We start from the raw sequence: 21,642 nt of genomic DNA on the forward strand, positions 1-21,642 counted from the left end.
CCCCGCGCCCCGGGCCGCGCGCCCGAGCCGAGCTGCGCCGGGTGAGTCTGCGCCCCACCCGGGACCCCGGACCCCGCTGCCGCGTGTCCCCTCTATACATCCACCTCGGAATCTGCATCGCCCGGGCTCGGTCGGGGTCCGCTCGGCGCCGCCCCGAAACCCCCGGTGGGACCTGCCTGCCTGCGCCCCCGCCCTGGGCCCGCGCCGCGCCCAGAGTGCGGATCCCGGGTCCCCGCGTCCCGGTTCGGCGCTGGTGGCTGCGCTGGCCCAGGCAGTCGCTGTCCCCGCTGCTGGGGACCTGCGTCCTGTCCCGGGGCCGCACCGCGCGCCCTGTTCCCGAGCGGGCACCAGGAATCGCGGGATCGGGGGTCCCCCGAGCGGGCAGAGACCCCGAACGAGGGGCGCCTTTGCCCCTCCTGCTGTGCGAGCCGCCCAGGACCACTGTCCCAAAGCTGTCGCCTGCTTCTCAGGAAGGGAAGAACGCCAGGGCAGTGGGGGAAGAGGTCAGAGGGGCGCTGCCCTTGCAGCTCCCCTACCACCTGCCAGGGTCCGCCGGGCAGAGGTCTACACCCACGGCCCCAGGGCGAGGCTCTCCGGGATTCGCGGGCTGTGCCTACGACCTCCCGAGTAGGGGCCCAGGGTCCTGCCTTCCAGGCGCAGGGAGGGGGCAGGGATGTACTGCAGCGCGACTGTCCTCCAGGGCACCCGAGGGTCCAGGCCCTGGCATGCCCCGGAGTGGCACCTGCTGGGGCCTGCTGGGGCTTCACCCCGTGCCGTCAGCTGGTGTATGGGTGGGTAAGTAGGTGCGGATGTTGCTGGCAGAAGTGGCCAAGAAGTCCCCTTTGCGTATCCTACAAGATCCCTCCAACTATAAGAGAGTGGTAGAGACCTGGGTTCGAGTTCCAGCTCTGCCATTCATTAGCGGTGTGACCTTGACCAGTTACTTAACCTGCCCGACACTCTGTTTCCATTAACAAGTGTGGTTATGAGTGGGGTGCAGTGGCTCAGTTTTGTAGTCCCACCACTCAGGAGGCTGAAGCAGGAAGATAAGAAGTTTAAGGCCAGATTGGGCTACCTGGCCAGACCCTGTCTCAAGGAAAAAAATAAAATAGTGTGGTTACTACCACAAGGTTTGTCTTGGAGATCCAACAAGATAACACAGGTAGAAAGACTGGTACCCTACCTGGTAATGGATTGACACTGGGTTTGTCTCTCTGGACCCATCCTGGCATAGCATTGCCACGGTACCCACCTCCCAGTACAGTGCAGATGGATAGGGTGTGTTCGGAGAGTTCAGGGACATCCCCCCGCTACTCACTGTCAAAGTCTCTAACACAGTGTAAGCCCGAAGGTCCAAACAAGAAGCTGTCTTGCGTGGCTGAAGGGTTTTGTCATATTTCTATCATCAAGTTTTAGGTTCTCTTTTTCTCTGTCTCTGTGTCTGTCCAGCAATACTGGGGATCAAACCCAGGGGTGCTGTGCCACTGAGCCACATCCCCAGCCCTTTCCTTTTTTTTCTTTTAGACAAGGTCTTGCTAAATTGCCCAGGCTGGCCTCAAACTTGCCATCTTCCTGCTTCAGCTTATGGAGTGGCTGGGATTATAGGCGTGCACCACCATGCATGGTTAAATTCCATGTTTTCTTTTACTTTTGATTTTTACTGATTTTTCTCCACTAAACCTCTTGTATTTCCCATCTCATTAATAACAATAGCTATTTTTAGAGCCTGTTACTTGCCTTCAACTATGTGAAGAGCTTTGGGTGAATCTTCTTAATGCTTTAAAGAGCCACACAACTGGATTGTTGCCCCCATTTCACAGATGAAGGAGTTGAGGTCCACAGTGGTAGGTAATTTGCTAGGGTAGAGGCCAGGTCTGGCTCTCCTGGAGCCTGTGCTCTTAGCCACCAGGCTGTGCCTGCCCTACCTCAGAGACTGAGATCACAACCTAAGCGGAGCAAAGGCAGGTATGGAGAAACGGGTTGCGGCCACAGGCAGTCCTCAGCCCTTTGCTCCCCAGAGGAAGCCTCCCCTCTATTTGCAGAGGAAGCAAGTGCAGTGGCTAACAATGTAAACTCAGCCTGTCTCTGAACCTACCACAGACTGACTGTGTGACCTTGGGCACATTGTGTAGCCTCTGTGCACCTCAGGGTCCTCCTGAGATTGTAAGGAGAAGCAAATGAGTTATATTTACAGAGGTCTTAAAAGGGTGCCGGAGCCAGGTGTGGTGGTGCACACCTGTAATCCCAACACTCAGGAGGCTGAGGCAGGAGGATTGTTGCAAGTTCAAGGCCATCCTGGGCTAAAAAGTGAGTTCAAGACCAGTCTGAAAGGCATAGTGAGACCCTGTCTCAAAAAGACCAAAAAAAAAGGTGCCTGTTGCAAAGTAGAAGTTAAATAAACATTTGATAAATTCCTTTTTAAAAACTTGAGGCTTGAACCTAGAGTGCTGAGTTACAGACTTATTTATTTATGTATTTACATTTGTGGTACTGGGGATTGAGCCCAGGATCTTCACACTGAGCTCCGTCCCCACCCCTTTTTATTTTTTATTTTGAGACAGATCTCCCTAAATTACCCAGGCTGGGCTCCAACTTGCAGTCTTCCTGCCTCATGCTCCAGAGTAACTGGGATTATAAACGTGAGTCACCACACCCTGCTAAATGCATTCTTTTAATGCTCCTTACCCTCATGTGTGAATGCTTTTTTGCTTAACCACCTGAAAGCAGTAGGGGTAGGGCGAGGATATTAGTATCTTTGTTATACACTGGAAGACCGAGGCCTGGGTTACATGGAAACAGATCCAGTCTGCATCTCCACCTGCCTCCCTGTGAGCCCAAGCCCTGCATTAAGTCACCCCAGGAACTCCATGAGGAAAAAAAAAAATGTAATTTATGACTCCCCACCCTCACTGTACACTCCTTAATGGGAAAATCACAGTGTAGCCAGACATCTGATCCTACATCTGTAACACAACTGCACACATCTAGCCAAAGCCTCAGTATCATGCAGGAGAAACAGGCGGACAATTGGCTAGAGTGTATCCGGAGGAACTGCCTCCAGCCCCTGGCCCCCAGGATTCTGCCCCAGGCTGGCCCTCTGTGCCCACAGCCCTGCCCTGGCTCTGAGAGCAGCTACTGATGTTGAAATCGACTGGCAACCCCGGCCCCGCCTGCACAATTAAGAGCTTGAAGTGTCCCCATCAACCGCCCTGGCCACCCGGACTCCACCCCTTACCTGCCCTTTGACCTTGTGTGACTCCTCTCTCTGGGCCTTGCTTCCTGCCCTGAAAAACGGGGACAGCCAGCTGAGGGGGCTCATCCCGTGCAGGTGGAGCCAGGGCAATTTTGGAGGGGACAGTGAAGAGGTGGTGGCAGAGGGACTTCGTGATTTTAGGTGCTGAGCCCTCAGCTGGACAATCACTGCCCTGAAATCCCTTGGTGCAGAGGCATCCAGAGAGCTCCTCCCTGGAGTAAGAAAATAGGTGGGGGGCTGGCTGGGCAGAGCCTTGGTTCTGGGAGAAACACAGCCCAGGAGGAGAAATGGGCCTTGTGATTCCCAGAGTGCACTCAAGTTGGAGTTGAGGAAGGGGGACTGATTAGGGGCTCCCCACACCACCCAAGATGCACACCGACACCTTTAACCTGCTCTGGGACCTGGGCCCTGTGCCTGATGTTTACCTACCTGGCTCCCAGACACGCCTACATCCACACCTCCACTCCGAGGCCAGCAAATCCCTTGGTTCCATGGATGCCACAGTCACTTAGTTCCCGTGCACATACAGACATAAACACGCGTTTACACCTCTAGACACATTCCCACCACGCCTCTGTGCTCTCTGGTCTGAGAACATTTAATGGGCATTTTATTTCTGAAGCTTCCTCAGTCTTCAGAGCTTAGTTCTGGGCACAGCTGAAAAGCATGGCGGTTCTGTAATATTCTAGCGTGGTAGAGAAGTTGACATAGGTTTGGACCCCATTGTAAACTTTATTTAAATTTTATTTACAATGAGGCCTTGGGAAAGTTACTTAACCTCTCTGAATCCAGTGGCCTCATCTTAAAATGGTGACGACACTCACAGGATTGTCAAGGATTTAATGCAATCAGGTACATATTCTTGAAACACTTAATAAATAATGCCTGCCACAGTTACTAAATTAGGGTGTTTTGAAAGTCAATTTGGGCGAGAAAAGAGGGAGGCATAAATGACAGGCAGTTACTCTCTTCACTTCCCAACCAGCTGCAGAAATTCTCTGGGAGCCCCAGGACTGGTGGGTGGGCCGGAGAAATCCTGAGCCACCTGGGGGAGGGTAGCAGAGGGACACGCGTATGTCCAAAGTTGCCATCACCTTCACCAGGTTGTTGTTCTCTCTCTTTGTCTATTTTCCTTTCTTCCCTGGGGACCCCCTCCCCCAGCAGAGCTGCACAGTTGTCAGCAGAAGGGGCCCCCAGGGCCCCCCAGTAGGAGGAGGTGGGGCAGCACTGTCATTGCCTCCACCAGGCTGAGCCCTACCCCCCCACACACACACTCTGGGAGGGTCCCCAGGGCCCACTCAGCTCAGTCCCCTAGCATCCCAGAGGCCCCTCTCTCCTTCTCCTGTCCACTCAGCTGCCCTGAGCATGAGAGGCTGTGGCAGGGTCTTGCGTGGGCTGAGGCCACCATCTACTCTCCCTGCCTTCGCCAGCTGGAGCAGCTTTCCAGAGGGCATGGTGTTCCCAGCCTGCCTTGCTCCACAGGCAGGAGCACAGCATTCTGGGAGTTGTAGTCCTCACTGTGGTGACCCTGAGCCATCACTGGAGAGGGGAAGACACTGGAGGGGAACCAGGAGTAAGGGATATTCATGCTGCAGAAGGGGGACAGGGCCCAGGGCCAGCAGCAGGTAGCACAGATCAGGAAGTCCTGCTTTGTACCTGGCTTCTCACTCTGACCCCATCCTCCAACCCCTACTCTAAGGACCCTAAAGCTAAAAATCTGGTTTTGAAGCCAGTTAAATTGAGGTGATGAACAGAATTGAAAACTCTAATCACATGAAATCAGGCCTCTGTTTTAGTGCTGGGGATGGAACGCGGCACCTCATGCAGGGTAGGCAAGCTCTGTATGTCTGAGCTGCTGCCCCAGACTAGAAAGAAAATATCAGGAAGTTGCTGCTAGCTCTTCCCCCAGCCTTGCTAGCCTAGAAACCCCTCCCCTAGCTTTGTGTCCTCAGGCCCAAGACCCCTGCCATGGTCCCTTAGGTTCTGCTCCACCCCTTTGGGGAGACCAGAATGAGGGAAACTGCTGGTGTGCAAGAGTGCAATCCATGCATTCTTGGAGGCTGAGGCAATAAAATCGCAGGTTCAAACCCTGCGTGGGCAATTTAGTAACTGAGCAAGACCCTGTCTCAATAAATAAATAAATGAAAAAATTAAAAATTAAAATAAAAAAATAAATGAATAAATAGATAAGGACTGGGCTTGTAGCTCAGTGTGAAGGCCTTGGATTCAATCTTTAGTACCGCCACACAAAGAAAAATGAGGGGGAAGAGCAGGGGAGGCAGCTGTTGAGAGAGACAGACACCTTCCTGCTCAGGGTGACCTGTCGGCCCAGGGTGGGGGCACAGCTTGAGAGCCAGGGAAGGCAGGCCTCTGTGACCCAAGCCTCCCTCCTGGCCCTTATCTCCCTGGCCAGAGCCTCTCCCCTCCCTCTGCCTGGAGCTGCCTCCCTACCTCTCCCCACTGGGCTCCCGCTGGCTGGGCCAAGGGGATGTGGTGGGCCCACTGACCATGCCGCATTTCAACAGGAGGACCATGCGGCAGTAGGCGCCATGTTGCCCTTCCTGCTGGCCACGCTGGGCACCACGGCCCTCAACAATAGCAACCCCAAGGACTACTGCTACAGTGCACGCATCCGCAGCACCGTCCTGCAGGGCCTGCCCTTTGGGGGCGTCCCCACCGTGCTGGCCCTTGACTTCATGTGCTTCCTGGTAAGTGCCACTGCCCATCCTGCTCCTGGCACCCGTGCACAACAGCCCTGGCAAGCCACACCCTCCCGCCCACCTTGGCTTCCCCACCTCTTGGCCCCTCCCCTCCCTAGATGGGGTTCTGACTCCAGTGCCCAGGCTGGCTGGTCTCCGCCTCCCACTCCCCTCCTTCCTCTTCCCTCAGGCACTGCTGTTCCTCTTCTCCATCCTCCGGAAGGTGGCCTGGGACTATGGGCGGCTGGCCTTGGTGACAGATGCGGACAGGTAAGGGTCTGCACTTGGCCACTTCACTGCATGCTGCTCAGGAGCCAGAAGGGGGCAGCCCCTGCCGGTCCCCTTTGTGAGGGGGGCGCGGGGGCGCAGAGAGACAGCGTGGGGGCCTTGGTCCCTTGCCAGTCCTCTCTCCGCGCGGGTAACCCGTTCTGTTCTCTGTCCCCAGGCTCCGGCGGCAGGAGAGGGACAGAGTGGAACAGGAATAGTATGTGGGGCACCAGCCCCTCGCCCCCACTAAGCCAGCTTTTCTCTCTTCTCTCACGCTTCTCTCTCCTCCTGCCAAGCTGCTGGTTTCTCTCCTCTGCAGGCTCTCGGCGGTTCAGACGGTTGCAGGCGGTGTGCTTTGCAGAGCAAGGGGCTCCCTGGCTTGTCTCTGCTCCCCATTCCAGCTCTCTCAGGCTCTTGCCTGGGAGAAGCCCCCTTCCCTGAGGGCACCCGCCCCGGAAATGACACCACACAGTCCTCAGCACACTCACGCAGAGACAGGCTGGGTGTCCCCAGAGCTTCTGCCCCCTAACAGCCAGTTCTTCACCTGCCAGGGTTCCTTGTCCACCTTGGGAGGGGGCTGCCCAGGGAGCCCCCTGTTCTGGCCTGTGCCCCCGCTGTGGTCTCTGTCTGTAGGACTGGAATTGGAGCTGTAGCAGTTGCCGGGTTGGGGAGCAAGAAGGGAGCCATCTTCCCCACCACCCCTCACGGTCCGCCTGTTCTTGGGTTCCCCTGGTCACTCCCGCTGTACCTCTCCTTGCTCTTTGCCTAAGGTCGGCTCTGTTGCTCCTGCCCCCTGCTGGTCAGGACCGGAACTGCAGGGCTTCTAACGTTCTTGCTTTGGCCTCACTTGGGTGATGATGAAGAAACCCTCCTCCCACAGGCCCCATGGCTGAACTGGTGCCCGGAGGGAAGAGGCAGGGTAGAGGGTGGTCACTCCTGCTTCAGCCTCTGCGCTTTCTGTGCCTTCTGTGGCCCCTGAACTCTGGGATTCTCTGCCCGTTTCCCAGGGCTCGTGCTCACCCCTCTGGTCTCATCTTCCCCTCCCCAGTGTGGCCTCTGCTATGCATGGGGACAGTCATGACCGGTATGAGCGTCTCACCTCCGTGTCCAGCTCTGTCGACTTTGACCAAAGGGACAACGTGAGTGTCCTCCCCTAAACGCCTTACCCACCCCCCGGCACGTGGGCCAGGCAGCCTGTAGTGTGCAGGGATTTGTCTGAGCTCCTTTCTGGCTCCTGTCCTGCGTCACAGCCTCCAAGCAGCACAGTCCTAACACTATGAACTCCAGACGCTGCCACAGTAGACTTCAGTGCCCGTCTCTGCTACTAGTAAATCCAAGGTCACCATCTTGCTGTAGAAGTGGCTTTAGAAATCCCAAGTGTACCTGCCAGGCATGGTGGCGCACACCTGTAATCCCAGCACTCGGAGGCTGAGGCAGGAGAATGGCCGCAAGTTCAAGGCAAGCCTGGGCTGTATAGTGAGACCCTGTCTCCAAAAGCCAAAAAGAAAAAAAAAAATCACGTGTGTCTTCCTGGCTGGGTAGCTAAGTGTACAGACTGTGCCATAGTGCTCAGAGGGCATCCTGGCAGCCCTGGCTGTGGAGACAGATGGCCTACAGTTCGCAGCAGTCCCCAGCTCTATCTCACACAAGACCCAGCAGGGGTGTTCCTACCTAGCCTTCTGTCATTGTGATTGCGGAGTCCCTGGTCAGCCTAGTTTAGGCTGGGAGCCCTAGGGGTGACAGCCCAGCAGAAAGTGGCTGCTGCTTCCTGAGTTGGACACTTTCTGGTAAGTGGCAAGCCACAGGCTTCAGCTTTGCTACCCAGTGCTGTCCATATGGTTCCCAGACATAGGTGGTGCCCAGGTAGCAGCGTCCTGGGCCAAACACACCTTCTCCCCACCCTAAGTGAGGTCTGGGCCTCTTGATGGGAGCCTAGGAAAAGTTCTTTCTGCCTGGCACCCCTGCCGCTCCCCACTGTCTGCCCAAAGGGACCGAAGGGATGAAGCAGAGAGACATCCTGCAGCTCATGGTGGCCCTGGGTTTGGTACCTCCGGGGTGGAATGGAAGACAGCAGGCATGCAGGCACCCTGGGGCAGCCCTCTGCTTTTGGCAGCTGGAGGCGGGGGACCTTCCTAGGAATCCCAGGCTGCACCCTATGCTGAGCCACACAGCCCCAGGGTTCTGCAGGGCTCTAGCCCTAGACATTAGGGTTCACAGATAGCCTGCTTTGGTGCTGTCCTTTTTTTCTTTGAAGATAGGGACCTCCCTCTTCCCCTGTTTCCCTTCTCCAGGCAGAGCTCGTCCTGGGCTCTGGGTTGGGGGAGGGGGCACGTGTGGCACATGTAAGGTGAGCCCCAGCCTGGATGTGGTTGTGAGAATGGGGGTGGCACTGGGGGAGCGAGGGCACTGGTGGGCTGGGGGCCGCCTGCCGACAGCCTCTGTCTCCCCAGGGCTTCTGCTCCTGGCTGACAGCTATCTTCAGGATAAAGTAAGTGGACGCTTCGGATTAAAGAAAGAGAGAAACAGAAACGCCAGACGTGGCATCTCCCTCCAAAATGCACAGGCCAGCAGCTTGGGAGGCCATAGCGCTCCTAGCCAGCCCAGCGACTGCTCTCTGCTCCCCACTCCCCACTTCAGGCCGCCTGGCCATGGGGCCCGGCCTCCACTGTCCCCGAATGCTCACTTTCTTCCACGAATCTCCATGGGGGCCTCCCTTGGAGCCAGCCTGCTCTGCGTGTCCTGCCCTGCCCCGCTCCCTGAGAGCAGGGCCCGGACCATGGCCCAGCCCCCTGCAGCCAGCGGGGCGGGCAGCAGCAGGCAGAAGCCAGTGTCCAGCAGGCAGCAAGGCAGGCGATCGAGCCAGAGCCTGGCAGGCAGTCAGTGAGCGCTGAGAGAGGCAGGAAGCTCGACAGGTCAGCACCACACCTGCCCAGGCCCCAGCCCCGGCTCCGGCCCCCATGGGCACTGCCGCCACCTCCTGCCCACTTTCTCGCTTCTGCCCCTCTTGAACTGTCTCCTCTTTCTGGCCCTTTGCTCTCCCTTCCCAGGAAACTGGGGACTCAGAGGTCCCATTCCAGCCCCACACTGGGCCAATCAGCGGGTGGGATGCCTGGGGACTGGGGCCAGCCGTGGCCTCCTGGTCCAGTTCTGACCTCGGTCCTCTCTGCCACCCCCTCGGCCTGCAGGGACGATGAGATCCGGGACAAGTGTGGGGGCGACGCTGTGCACTACCTGTCCTTCCAGCGGCACATCATCGGGCTGCTGGTCGTCGTGGGCGTTCTCTCCGTGGGCATCGTGCTGCCTGTCAACTTCTCAGGGGATCTGCTGGGTCCGTGAGGACTGGGGCAGCTCGGGTGGGGGCGATGGAGGCAGGGGCGCAGGCCCTGACCTCACCATCACCTGTGCGCCCTCCGCCTCCAGAGAACAACGCCTACAGCTTTGGGAGAACCACCATCGCCAACTTGAAATCAGGGTAAGGCTGGGACCACCTGTAGGGCCCTGGGGTGGGGGTGGGCGGCAGAGGTGGTGGGGACAGCAGGGGCAGATCCCTCCGAGAGTCCCCATTTTGGTTCTATAAGAACAAGGCAGCAGCCTCCGGCCAGGGAAGGCTGTTAGGTAGGGGGCGCTGCAGCCAGCAGGGATGTTTCCGCCAGGAGGTCTGAGGACAGAGGGGTGTGTGGAACCTCAGAAGGTTCAGTGCTGCGGACTGGTGTCCGGGTTTGCCAGGTTGGGGCTTCTCCATGTTTCCCAGCCACTTGTACCCCCTTGCTTCCCCAGGAACAACCTGCTGTGGCTGCACACCTCCTTCGCCTTCCTGTACCTGCTGCTCACTGTCTACAGCATGCGGAGGCACACCTCCAAGATGCGCTACAAGGAGGACGACCTGGTGAGTGCCCGGAGCCCACCCAGGCCTGGCAGGCCCCTCGCCCCTGTCCTGCAGACCCTGCTCTGCCCCGCCCTCACGTGCCGACCTAGAGTTAGGCCACCTGGTGTGAGCCCTGGCTCTGGGGCTCAGGAGTTCCCCCTTCCTACGAGGGACATAACCTGGCCTCAGCGTCTTCATTGTGAAATGGGATTGTAGTTCCCCTCCCAGGGTTTCTTGGGCGCTGAGACCAGGTGGCACATGTGCGCTGCTGGCCGTGGCTGGCCCTGGGAAGTGGCTGCTGCTGGTGTTGGGGGATGATATTCCCCTTCCTCTGGTCACCTGCCAGCCAGCTCTGGGTGCTGAGCCCATGCCGGCCACTGTGCTGGAAAACCAGGGTCCAAGGGTCCGAGACCAGCCCCTCATCGGCCCTGTCACCCGCTCCAGGAGCAGGGGCTGTGTGTCTCCGAAGTTAGGTTTGCCGCCTGATCTTTAGCGCTGTCTGCACAATGGTGCCGTTAGAGTACATCCCCACTTCCCCAGGAGCCTGTGAGCCCCCTCCCTCGTCCTCTCTGCTCACCGCTTTCCACCCCCTCAGTACAAAGCCTCGCTCCAGCCCTCCCGACTCCTCTGACTCCTAAGGTCCTCTCTCAGGAAGCCCACCTTCCCCTCCAGGTGAAGCGCACCCTTTTTATCAACGGGATCTCCAAATATGCCGAGTCGGAAAAGATCAAGAAGCACTTCGAGTGAGTCAGCACCCCTGTGCCTTTACCCCAAGAGCGACCACATCCTCTGCTTCACCTCAGGATGCACAGCAGGGTGGAGGTCAGAGCAGGGCCACGGTCTCTGCCTCCAGGGTGGCCTAGCTTCTGGGTCCCTTTGGGAGCCGGAGAGGGCTGGGTATAGTTCAAGGCTGAGTGGGTGTTAAGCAAGTGTGAGGCCTGGGGTTCAAGCCCAGCTCCCCACCTAAAAAAAAGAGCAGGAGAAATAGGCAGAATCTGGATGAACGCCACAGCTGTCTCCTCCCCACCTCCCCTTGTGGACTGGCTTGCAGGTTGTTGATTGGGGTCCGTTGGAGGCAGATGCCTTCCTCCATTCTCAGCCACATTCCAGACCGCGCGGGTGAGGGGGTGAAGCTGGCAGTTGCCAGCAGCTGTCCAGGAGCCCAGGAAAGACTGGGCTCTGCTCTCTCGGGCTCTTCCAGCTCTGGAATCCTGTCTTGAGGAACTCCAGGACTGCCAGGCAGCTGGAAACTGCAGAAGAGGGAGGGGGCTTGAGGGACAAGGAGGTCACTGTCCAGTCCCCAGGGTCAGGGGGCACATGGGACAGAGCCGTGGGTGGCAGAGTTGGAGTTAAGGGCCCATCTGGGGAAGGTGCAGGGATTGGGGTCACCTGTGCATGCACCCCACTTTTTTGCAATGGGCTTGGGACTATGAAAAGTGAACAGAAGGTCTTCAGACTCTCGGCTCACATGCTGTGGGGATCAGCCTCAGGAGCAGGTCCAGGCTCTGGTTGGAGGTTGGTCTGAGTTGTCTAGAATTAGAGTTGGCTGGTGTCGTAACTGGGCTGGTGGTGGTGGCCTGCAGCAGGCTTGGTCTGGCACAAGCACAAGGGATCATTCAGATCCAGATCTGCGCAGATCCAGAATAGCGCTCGGTCCTCATCCCAGGCCAGGGCAGCTGTGGTCCGATTGGGGAGTGTGTTGGGCCAGCCTGGGAGCAGGATCTGGCTGGGGTCCAATGCCAGAGCTCTGTGCTACAGCATTAAGGACTGGCTTGTGGTGGGCACCTTCTCTGTACCATGAGTAGGACACCAGGGACTAGCCCTGCCTCAGTTTACCAAGCAGCAGTCCAAAGCAGATCTCCTTGGGTCCATCAGCTGTCTAGAGCTCGTGCTGACATCAGCCATGGGGGGCAGTCCGGGTCAGGACTGGGGACAGTGCGCTCTGAATTCAGTGACTCCATTGTCCAGTGGGAATCAATGGTCGCCCATTCCAAGGAGGACCCTGAGGGGCTGTGCACCGCCCCAAGGACAGAGCCTTCGGCTGGGCTTGCCACCCTTGGTGCCCACATTCTAGCCAGGGAGGCAGACAGTGAGGCAGGCATGAGTTGTAGGCACTGTCAGGCTGGGGCAGGGGTGCAGAGGACATCATCTCAGGGAGAGGGGTTGGCAAGTGGGGTGGACGGGTGACATTTGAGCAGAGGCCTGAGCCAGTGAATGACCAGCTCTGCCAGCTCATTCAGCCTGTGCACAGCTCTCTGTGCTCATGCCAGGGAGACAGGAGAAGCAGTCTGACCAGTGTCCCCGGGGAGCGCTCCATCCTGTTGTTCCAGGGCCGGTCTGTAGTTCTGTGCAGGAAAGAGCAGGATTAAAGTTAGTGGTCATGGCAGCACTAGGCATGGCGGGCACATGCTGTACCACAGCACGCAGGGAGGCTGAAGCAGTTGGATCACAAGATTGAGCTCAGTCTGGGCAACTTAAGCGGCTTACCGAGACCATCTCAAAATAAAATAATACAGGGCTTTTCCTTCTGAAAAGGAGACCTGGATCAGCCTGAACAGCAGCATGATCAGAGAAGCCTGTCGCCTCCAGGGCTGCTCATTTCCAGGGATCCCAGCCCAGATTGAAATTTCTAAACCCCACACGTTTGTCAAGTCCATCTTGTGACCTTGTAACTTTAGCTCGTGCATCTTTAGTTCTTGATGGTCCTTCATTAAAATTTTAATAAAACATAAATGATGGGAACTGCCGGGTATGGTAGCACACACCTGTAATGCCAGTACTCTGGGAGGCTGAGGTAGGAGGATCACGAGTTTCAGGCCAGCCGGGGCACCTTAGCAAGATACTGTATCAAAATAAAAAGGCCTGGGGATGTGGTTCAGGGCAAAAGTCCTGGGTTCAATCCCCAGTACTACAAAAAGTAAAATGAAAAACAGGGATGCAGTCTAAATTAAAGATCAAGGGTCAAGAAATAGGGCAGGATTGGATTTTAAAAGTAAGTTGTCCTTTCCTCAGTCAGCTGGCACCCTCCAGGCCCAGCCAGGTGCCTCGGGCATGGAGTTGGGACAGTTGCTGGTTATCTGTGGGGGGTGGGATGGGGCTGCATTATGGGTTGGTCTCAGGATCAGGATGAGTTCTTTGTTGGTCTCAGGCCAGGGTGAGAGATGCCTGGAGAGGTGGAGCTGCAGGGTGGTTGGGTCTGGCCAAGTGTGAGACAGGGCCAAATCTTCTGGGAACAGGGTCACAGCTCCACATGAAGAGCAGAGTCCCCATATAGACCTACGCCCTCTCCCCTGAGGACTGGCGGGAGGAGGATTCCAGGGCTTTATTCTTGGGTACCAGAAGGGACGGTGGGGACGGGCCGGGTGTCTCCATGCAACAGAGCTGGGGGAGGGGGACGAGTGTCCGCAGGCAGTGTGGTCCCCGCGGGAGGTGACGTTGGCCCTGTTTCAGGGAGGCCTACCCCAACTGCACCGTCCTCGAAGCCCGTCCCTGTTACAACGTGGCCCGCCTTATGTTCCTGGATGCAGAAAGGTAGGAGATCTGAGGCACCAGAGTGCCTGCCTCCTTGCCCAGGGCTCTGTGGGAGATGGGTTTAATTCTTCCCTAGAGTGCTCGCTTTCAGCTCAGGGAAGAGCGGGCTGAGCTCAGACCCTCCCTGGCCCCGAGGCACTGGGCTAGGGGCCTCTGGACAGCATGCCCTAAACAGATCCAAAGCGGGACAGCCCCTGCCCTTGGGGGTGGCCTGGTGACATGAGCCTGCTGGCTGGGGGTGACAGGCACGTGGGTCCTGCAGGAAGAAAGCGGAGCGGGGAAAGCTATACTTCACAAACCTGCAGAGCAAGGAGAATGTGCCCACCATGATCAACCCCAAACCCTGTGGCCATCTTTGCTGCTGCGTGGTGCGGGGCTGTGAACAGGTACGAGGAGGCCCCATCCCTAGCCCTGCAGCACACACAGCAGGTGGAGGGGAAGCCCATGGAGGAGGCAAGGGTGGACCTCAAGACAGCGCCCTGGAAGCCCCAGCTCCCCCTGCTGGGCTTGTCATGTCTGTGCAGTGACCAGAGCTGCGAAGCCCAGGTGGGAGAGGACAGCATGGTGCTGTGCTGTGCTGTGCTTGCTAACGCCGGCCTTGGCAAGTTCCTTAACCACATTGTGTCTCAGTTTCCTCATCTGTAAGATGGGACTAATTGTACCTAAGTGTATAATAACACCTCAGAACCAGGTATCATGGCACATGCCCATAATCCCACACTCTTAGAGGCTGAGGCAGGAGGATGGAAAGTTTGAGCTCAGCCTGGGCAACTTAGTGAGACACTGCCTCAAAATAAAAAATAAAAAGGGCCCAGGATGTAGCTCAGTGCAAAGGCCCTGGAGAAGGAAGCCTGGCTGTGGACCCAGCCAGGGTGGCTGGAGCTGCGGGATCCCGGTGTCTGACCAGAGCCCCTGGCCGCGCGCCCCGTAGGTGGAGGCTATCGAGTACTACACGAAGCTGGAGCAGAAGCTGAAGGAGGACTACAAGCGGGAGAAGGAGAAGGTGAACGAGAAGCCGCTCGGCATGGCCTTCGTCACCTTCCACAATGAGACCATCACGGCCATGTGAGCCCCGCGCCCCCCTGTGCGGGAGCCCCTGTCCTCACGGGTCGGGTCCCCCCGGTTGTAATGGCGCCGTTCTCCGCCAGCATCCTGAAGGACTTCAACGTGTGCAAGTGCCAGGGCTGCACCTGCCGCGGGGAGCCGCGTGCCTCCTCCTGCAGCGAGTCCCTGCGCATCTCCAACTGGACCGTGTCCTACGCCCCTGACCCGCAGAACATCTACTGGTGAGAGCTGGGGGCGGGGCAGTCGGGGCGGAGACAGGCGGGGCGTGCGGCCTGCCTGACTCCTCCTCCCCTGCGCTCCAGGGAGCACCTGTCCATCCGCGGCTTCATCTGGTGGCTGCGCTGCCTCGTCATCAACGTCGTACTCTTCCTCCTGCTCTTCTTCCTCACCACCCCAGCCATCATCATCACCACCATGGACAAGTTCAACGTCACCAAGCCCGTGGAGTACCTCAATGTGCGCCCCGCACCCACCCAGCCTTCCCTCCCCCTGCGCTTCTGCCCGCCCCTCCTTCCTGCCACGCAGTCAAGGGCCAGTTTGAAAGTCCCTGAGGACTCTGGCTTCGTATATAAGACCCAGAGTACCTGCCTAAATCCCCTCCCCTCTGCTTGCTGCCTGGGTGAGTCTGCTTCAGTGTATATGTCTATAAAATGGGCCAGAGCCATTGCTGTGAGGATGGATATCGTGCTGGGGATACGGCAGGTGTTGCGCCACCTCGAGTGTCAGCACCCTGCACCCTGGGCCCAGGGGCCTGTGAGGAGCAGGCGGCCCTTGCCTGACACGTGTCCCCATGTCCCGCAGAACCCCATCATCACGCAGTTCTTCCCCACCCTGCTGCTCTGGTGCTTCTCGGCCCTGCTCCCCACCATCGTCTACTACTCAGCCTTCTTTGAGGCGCACTGGACACGGTGAGGGCCCACACTGCCCTCGCGCACCTGCTGCACCCTGTCCCCCGGCCTGGTGCCCTCTGCCCTCGGGCTCCCTGGCCAGCACCCCCCAACCCTGCCGTGCCGGCTGACACCCCGACCTCCTCCGTGCCCTGTGCCTGTGCCAGCTCCGGGGAGAACAGGACCACCATGCACAAGTGCTACACCTTCCTCATCTTCATGGTGCTGCTCCTGCCCTCACTGGGACTGAGCAGGTGAGCGCGGGGCGGGGCGGGTGCAGAGGGGAGGGGACGTAAAGCTGTCCCCAGGCGTCCCCAGGGCCATCGCAGACCCCCTCCCTCTTCTCCTCCCTCCAGCCTGGATCTCTTCTTCCGCTGGCTCTTCGACAAGAAATTCTTGGCGGAGGCAGCTATTCGGTTTGAGTGAGTGGCCAGGGACCCAGGAAGAGACCGGGCGGCAGGGGGCGCGGTGGAGACACTGCCAGCCCCCACGGGAGGGAGGATTTGACCGCGTCCAGCCCTAGGCGGAGAGGGCTCCAGGGCATCCGCGTTGGGGTCTGTGGGTGCCTGGTCTCACTTGGAGCAGTCGCAGTGAAATCTTGGTCAGCTGGGAGAGAGCTGGGGTCCCTGCAGCTCGCTGGCATCTGTGCTGTGAGGGTCCAGGAAGGCTCCTAGGTCAGGGCCCACGCTTTAGGGTTTGTCTGCAGCAGGAGCAGGGGGACACGCTGTGGCATTTGAGGTTCAGAGTGTGACTGCAGGGTTCTCCACGGCCCCATCTGTGCGAACTGCCTTGGGGCACAGGCCTGGAGGCTCGCTGTCAGCCGTCTGTGCCACGTTGGGACCCCAGCATGGGGCGTCTCAGGTGTTGATAGAGATCGTGTGGCCCAGGACAGGCTGAAGCTTACCTGCAGAGACATCCGACCTCAAATCCTGGAGTGCCTCTGGGCTAAGGCAGGGTCTGGGGGAGTGTTAGGGTGCTCCTGGGGCTTATGCTAGGCCTTTGAGGGTCCCACTGGGGAGGTCCGAGGAGATCTTGGGCAGCCTCTGCCTGCACAATCTGGTGGCTTTGGTGTCCTGAGCACTCTAAGATCTGCGTGGGGCACGGATTATGGGGGTGCCTCTGGGCCAGGCATCAGGCCACATTGCATGTGCACTGGGGCACCAAAACTTATTTGGGAGTGTCTCTCTTGACACTAGTATATGTATCCGGGGTTCACACCGGCGATGGGGACTGGGTCACAGTGTTGGGGCCAGGCTAGTCGCCCACGTGGAAGAAGCATGTGGAGGGAGAAGCTGGTGGTAGTGGCCATGGCCGCGGGTCCCCTGAGGTGTGGCACTGGAGCACCCGGTGCCCACAGGTGCGTGTTCCTGCCGGACAATGGCGCCTTCTTCGTGAACTACGTGATTGCCTCGGCCTTCATCGGTAACGCCATGGACCTGCTGCGCATCCCAGGCCTGCTCATGTACATGATCCGCCTGTGCCTGGCCCGCTCGGCAGCCGAGAGACGCAACGTCAAGCGGGTATGGCCGCCCCGGCGCAGCGGCCCGCGGGCGCCCTCTGTTGGCCCGACCAGAAACTGCAGCCGTTGGGCTCTTGCGGGGCACAGGTGCTGGGACTCCAGGGAGCCCGCTTCTGGGGCCCTGCCTTTCCCATACACATAGCTATGGTTGACAGAGGTGGCCCTGGAGGGCCCCAATTCTGACAGGGTAGTGTTCCGTGCTGGGAGCTGGGAGAGGTCTGGCCACCTAGATCTAGGTCCCAGTGTCCCAACCACACAAGAGGGCCCTGGATGTTCCCTGCCCGTGATCTCCCCACTCTTGCTCCCGCACTCTTGCCCAGAAGGCCCTCAACACCCCCATCATGTCTCTGCCTGCCTCCCCTGCCCGACATGAGGACCCTGCTGCTCCCGGCTTCGTTCCTGACCCCCTGTAGAGCTCTTGGTCTCTCCCTGCTGCCCTGGCCCCCCGCAGTCCCCTGTGCCCTGAGCCCCTCCTGCCCATGTCCCCCCCAGCATCAGGCCTACGAGTTCCAGTTCGGCGCTGCCTACGCCTGGATGATGTGCGTCTTCACGGTGGTCATGACCTACAGTATCACCTGCCCCATCATCGTGCCCTTCGGTAGGCGCTGCCGCGCCGGGACCTGGGCCCTGCTCGGGGGGACCCGGGGCCTTACCCAGCCACCCTAGAAAGGAGGCCACCCCGAGTGGACAGGGCCCGGCTGGGAGACCGGCCCCTCGGCCTGCCATCCGGTTCCTGGCCCAGTCTGGGGCCCGGCCTGGGGAAGTGGGGTGTAGCTCAGCTCAGGCTGGACCCACCCAGTGTGCTGGTCCCTGCCAACGCCATCCTAACACGGCCCTGTTGGCCACACTGGTGCTGCCGCCCACTGACGTGTCACGCTGCCACTAACACATCACACCGCCTCTGACGTGTCCTCGCATGCTCACACCCCTGCACAGGCACACAGCCTCCTGAGCCCAGGGAGGACCCAGGTCCAGGGTGGGGTGCGCCCCTGCCTCCCACAGAGCTGTCCTGCCATAGCCAGGGTGTGACTTGCACACTCACTCTTCTCTAGATGTCTAGCGCAATTTGCCTCTAACCATCCCCCAGTGCAGCCTCTGCTTCCCCATAACACCCCAACCCTAACCTAACCGCCCTCTCTGGCCAGTGATGGCTCCAGATTCCCAGACTAACCTAGTCCCATCGGAAGCGCCCACAGTCCCAGTCTGCAGGGAACTAGAACTGTCGTGTAACTTAGCGTTATATGTGGCGGGTCAGGGTGGAGGGAAGCAAGGGGGGCTTCAAGCATTCCCCCCCACTGTTTGCTCTGGACCATTTCCAGGGACAGGATTCCTGGCAAGGGGCCAGGCAGAGGAGGCCCAAGCCCAATGGTCATGCTGGGGTCACCAAGTCTGGTGCTGCCCTGGGCTGGGGAAGGGACAGGGCAGGCGGGCAGCTAGCCCTGGTGATCCCGGAAGGCAGCCAGTGCTGGACACGTCGTGGTCTGTGGCACCGGTTCCGAGGGCAGGGCCGTGTGGCTTCTCCAGGGCTCATGTACATGCTGCTGAAGCACCTGGTGGACAGGTACAACCTCTACTACGCCTACCTGCCTGCCAAGCTGGACAAGAAGATCCACTCAGGCGCCGTGAACCAGGTGGTGGCCGCGCCCATCCTCTGCCTCTTCTGGCTGCTCTTCTTCTCCACCATGCGCACAGGTGAGGGTGCTACCGCCCCAGAGCGGGGATGGGGCAAGACGGGAGGGCCATGCGGCCAGCGCCCTGGAGAGCCCACGGTGAAGCCAGGCCATGGGTCCAGAGGGAGCATCAAAGACAGCTGGCAGCCCTGTCCTTTGTCCCCACACGCGCCAGGGTTCCTCGCCCCCACGTCCATGTTCACCTTCGTCGTCCTGGTCATCACCATCGTCATCTGCCTCTGCCACGTCTGCTTCGGACACTTCAAATACCTCAGTGCCCACAACTACAAGGTGGGGGCCGAGGGCTGGCGGGCACAGCTACGGGCGGCTCACGGGGGCCAGGGCGGGGCCGACGGGGCGCGAGGAGGCTGCAGGGCTCGGGGACAGTTCCTGTAATCCCTGACCTGCTCTGTGTCTCTCAAGATTGAGCACACAGAGACAGACACCGTGGGCCCCAGAAGCAATGGACGGCCCCCCTCTGCTGCTGCCGTCCCCAAATCTGCGGTGAGTGCCCTGCTCCCTGGTGAAGGAAGGGGGGTGCTTGACAGAGACTCAGCTCCAAAGTCAGGCACCCATCTGTCATCCAGCGGGGGCAGCCTATTCCAGACCCTCATCAAGGGAGGGCTGTCCTCCGTCACCCCGCCATACAGCTGGACACTCACCCTCACCACCTGCTTCTCCCCCTGCAGAAGTACATCGCCCAGGTGCTGCAGGACTCAGAGGGGGACGGGGATGGGGACGGGGCTCCTGGGAGCTCAGGGGACGAGCCCCCGTCGTCGTCCTCTCAAGACGAGGAGCTGCTGATGCCCCCCGACGGCCTCACGGACACGGACTTCCAGTCGTGCGAGGACAGCCTCATAGAAAATGAGGTCCATCAGTGAGGGTGGGGCCCTGGAGGCTGCGCCCCCCGCCCGCCCCACGGACACAAGACGCTAATAATTTATTAGATCTAAAGCCCTCCAACCCCCCAACCCCCGCTTTCATTAAGGTATTTAAACCTGGGGATCCGCCGCTCTCCCCCACCGCGAGGGAGGCAGGGAGCCCTCGCCTCAGTGAGGACAGCCCCGAGCCGGCCCCGGGGCGCAAAGGGGTGTGGGGGCTTTCCCCCGATCAGCAGCACCCCAGCAGTGTGGTCAGGAAAGGTTGATGAGAGCCAAGAGGGGTACCCAGTGCCATGGCTGGAGACCTGGGGGCAGGTGGACTAGGGCCCGCCCCCTCCAGCCTGTCCTCCGCTCTGCTCCTGGGATCTGGCCCTGCAGAGACCTGCGGGATGCATGAGAAGGGAGGGGAGCGAGGGGAGGAGGGGCCCCAGCCCGGACCTGGGGGTGGGCATGGCTGACACTGGAATATGGGTTTTTGCACTGGTTTTTTTTTTTTTTTTCCTTTAAAATAAAAACAGAAAAGCTCCTAGGTCAGCGTGATCTGTGTGCAGCTGTGCCGCTGTGCTGGGGCCTCGCCTCGCCTCTGTCCAGCCGGCAGCCTGTGCACAGCCTCAGCATGAGCCCTACAAAGACTGGTGGTTCCAGGTCTCAATTTGCCCTCATGGGGGACACCATGGGGTGTGTTGAAGGAAGGAGGGGCCTCCGTACCCGGGCCGAGCTGTGCCAGTGCCCCTGCCATCCCCAGCATCCCTGAGAGCCACACACAGGACAGCGGGCAGGAGACAGCAGCCTGAGAGCCGCCAGCGCTCGCCCTGAGCATCTGCAGGTGGCCTCCAGGGGGTCTCACCCTCCACACCAGCTCTGTGCCACCCTTCGGAGGGCTTTCCTGGGGCGCCACCGCAACTCCAGAGCCACAGGGCTGTGTGCCGTGCAGCGTGTGCTGTGTGCAAAGCCCACAGGGCCCTGTGCCCACACATAGCACCTGTCCGGAGTCTGTCACTAGCTCACAGCACACGACCGTATCCCAGAGAAAGCTGCACTTCCTTGGGGCCTGTTCCCTCATCGGTACAATTAGGGTGCAGGATGGGACTTCCAGAGCGCCTGGGACACCCTCCTGCCCGCCTCAGCCCCCACCTTCCAGCAGGACCACACCAGTGGGGGCGGGAAGGAGGACAGAGGTGACTCCACAAGAAAGGCTGGCAGAGACAGCACACACTGCCCAGGTGCCAGCAGGGGGTGGCAGCAGCCGGGGCCAGGGCCCACCAGCCGCAGGGCAATGGATGCCCTCTGTCATCAGCCGAGCCAGGAGGGCCAGCAGCCGTGGCAGCATGAGTGAGAGGGGCAGTAACTGGCACTGACGGCCTGGCCTCAACTTCACAAGAGCCCCCAATAGAGTCCCCAAGGCGGCCATGGCAAGAAGCCCAGGGCCAGCCAGTGGGTGAGCGCTGAAACTGCTCAGGCTGGGCTGAGGCTCCGGCAGCCTCCTCTCTGTGGGGCGGGCATTGGACTGCCCTTGTCTGTCCGGCAGGCCCCAGGTCAGTGCAGCATGGACGGGACAGACCTCAGCCTGGAACTCATCAGCCAGGCCCCTGGGTCTTTCCCTGCACAGCATATCTCCCTGTACCGGAGCCACCTGGCAGGGCCTGAGGTGCAAAGTCAAGTCCAGATGTTCACAGATGTGCAGCCCAGGTGGTACCCAAACCACACACAGTGAACATGACCTTGGGTGGGGGGTGACGGAGTTCACCCCAGCCAGCACCCCTTCCCTGGCCTCCTCACACGCAGCACTTTCCAATTTCCTGGTCCCAAGCCCACCCTGAGGGGACAGGGATCTAGCACCCTGCCAGGCATCTTCCCTGAGACAAGTCCCAGCTCTGCACTCTTACCACAAGCCTTCAGAAAGGTGCCGTCCCTGTCCCATCAAGCTGAGCTCTCCGTCCTGAAGGCCTTCCCTCTTGCAAAGCCAGATCCGGTGGCAAGTTGGAAGGGGCTAGTTTCTGCGGGG

The 21,642-nt window shown here is 59.5% G+C and overlaps 2 protein-coding genes and 1 long non-coding RNA gene across 4 annotated transcripts in view; 2 read left to right on the forward strand and 1 right to left on the reverse strand.

Moving 5' to 3' along the window:
* Positions 1–2,593, forward strand: part of LOC106149082 (translation initiation factor IF-2-like) — a 2,749-nt gene extending 156 nt beyond the window's left edge. Inside the window, exons 2-3 of the mRNA XM_013516735.1 lie at positions 28–795; positions 2,558–2,593. Of these exons, the coding sequence (XP_013372189.1) occupies positions 28–795; positions 2,558–2,571 (782 nt within the window). The 3' untranslated portion in view covers positions 2,572–2,593. The remainder of the gene's footprint in view (positions 1–27; positions 796–2,557) is intronic.
* On the forward strand, positions 1–20,166 carry Tmem63b (transmembrane protein 63B). The gene is made up of 24 exons (XM_005389795.2): positions 1–41; positions 5,779–5,961; positions 6,143–6,222; positions 6,398–6,436; positions 7,268–7,358; positions 8,670–8,707; positions 9,405–9,547; positions 9,640–9,691; positions 9,997–10,105; positions 10,757–10,827; positions 13,535–13,615; positions 13,878–14,001; positions 14,547–14,680; positions 14,764–14,901; positions 14,983–15,136; positions 15,482–15,588; positions 15,735–15,821; positions 15,924–15,989; positions 16,925–17,087; positions 17,579–17,684; positions 18,611–18,778; positions 18,932–19,047; positions 19,180–19,260; positions 19,446–20,166. The coding sequence occupies exons 2-24, from the start codon at positions 5,803–5,805 to the stop codon at positions 19,635–19,637; spliced, it is 2,499 nt and encodes an 832-aa protein (XP_005389852.1). The 5' UTR covers positions 1–41; positions 5,779–5,802; the 3' UTR covers positions 19,638–20,166.
* LOC102015664 lies at positions 10,823–21,612 on the reverse strand. Of its 2 annotated transcripts, XR_261872.1 has the most exons (4): positions 21,524–21,612; positions 12,850–12,926; positions 11,553–12,429; positions 10,823–11,334 (listed from the first exon to the last, which is right to left on the reverse strand). It is a non-coding gene; the product is annotated as an uncharacterized LOC102015664 (long non-coding RNA). The 2 variants fall into 2 exon arrangements; XR_261871.1 differs by having other exon boundaries at positions 10,823–12,429.
* Between the last annotated feature and the right edge of the window lie 30 nt (positions 21,613–21,642).

The sequence above is a fragment of the Chinchilla lanigera genome, unplaced genomic scaffold, assembly GCF_000276665.1.
Source record: "Chinchilla lanigera isolate Chin_1 unplaced genomic scaffold, ChiLan1.0 scaffold00036, whole genome shotgun sequence".
NCBI lineage: Eukaryota > Metazoa > Chordata > Mammalia > Rodentia > Chinchillidae > Chinchilla > Chinchilla lanigera.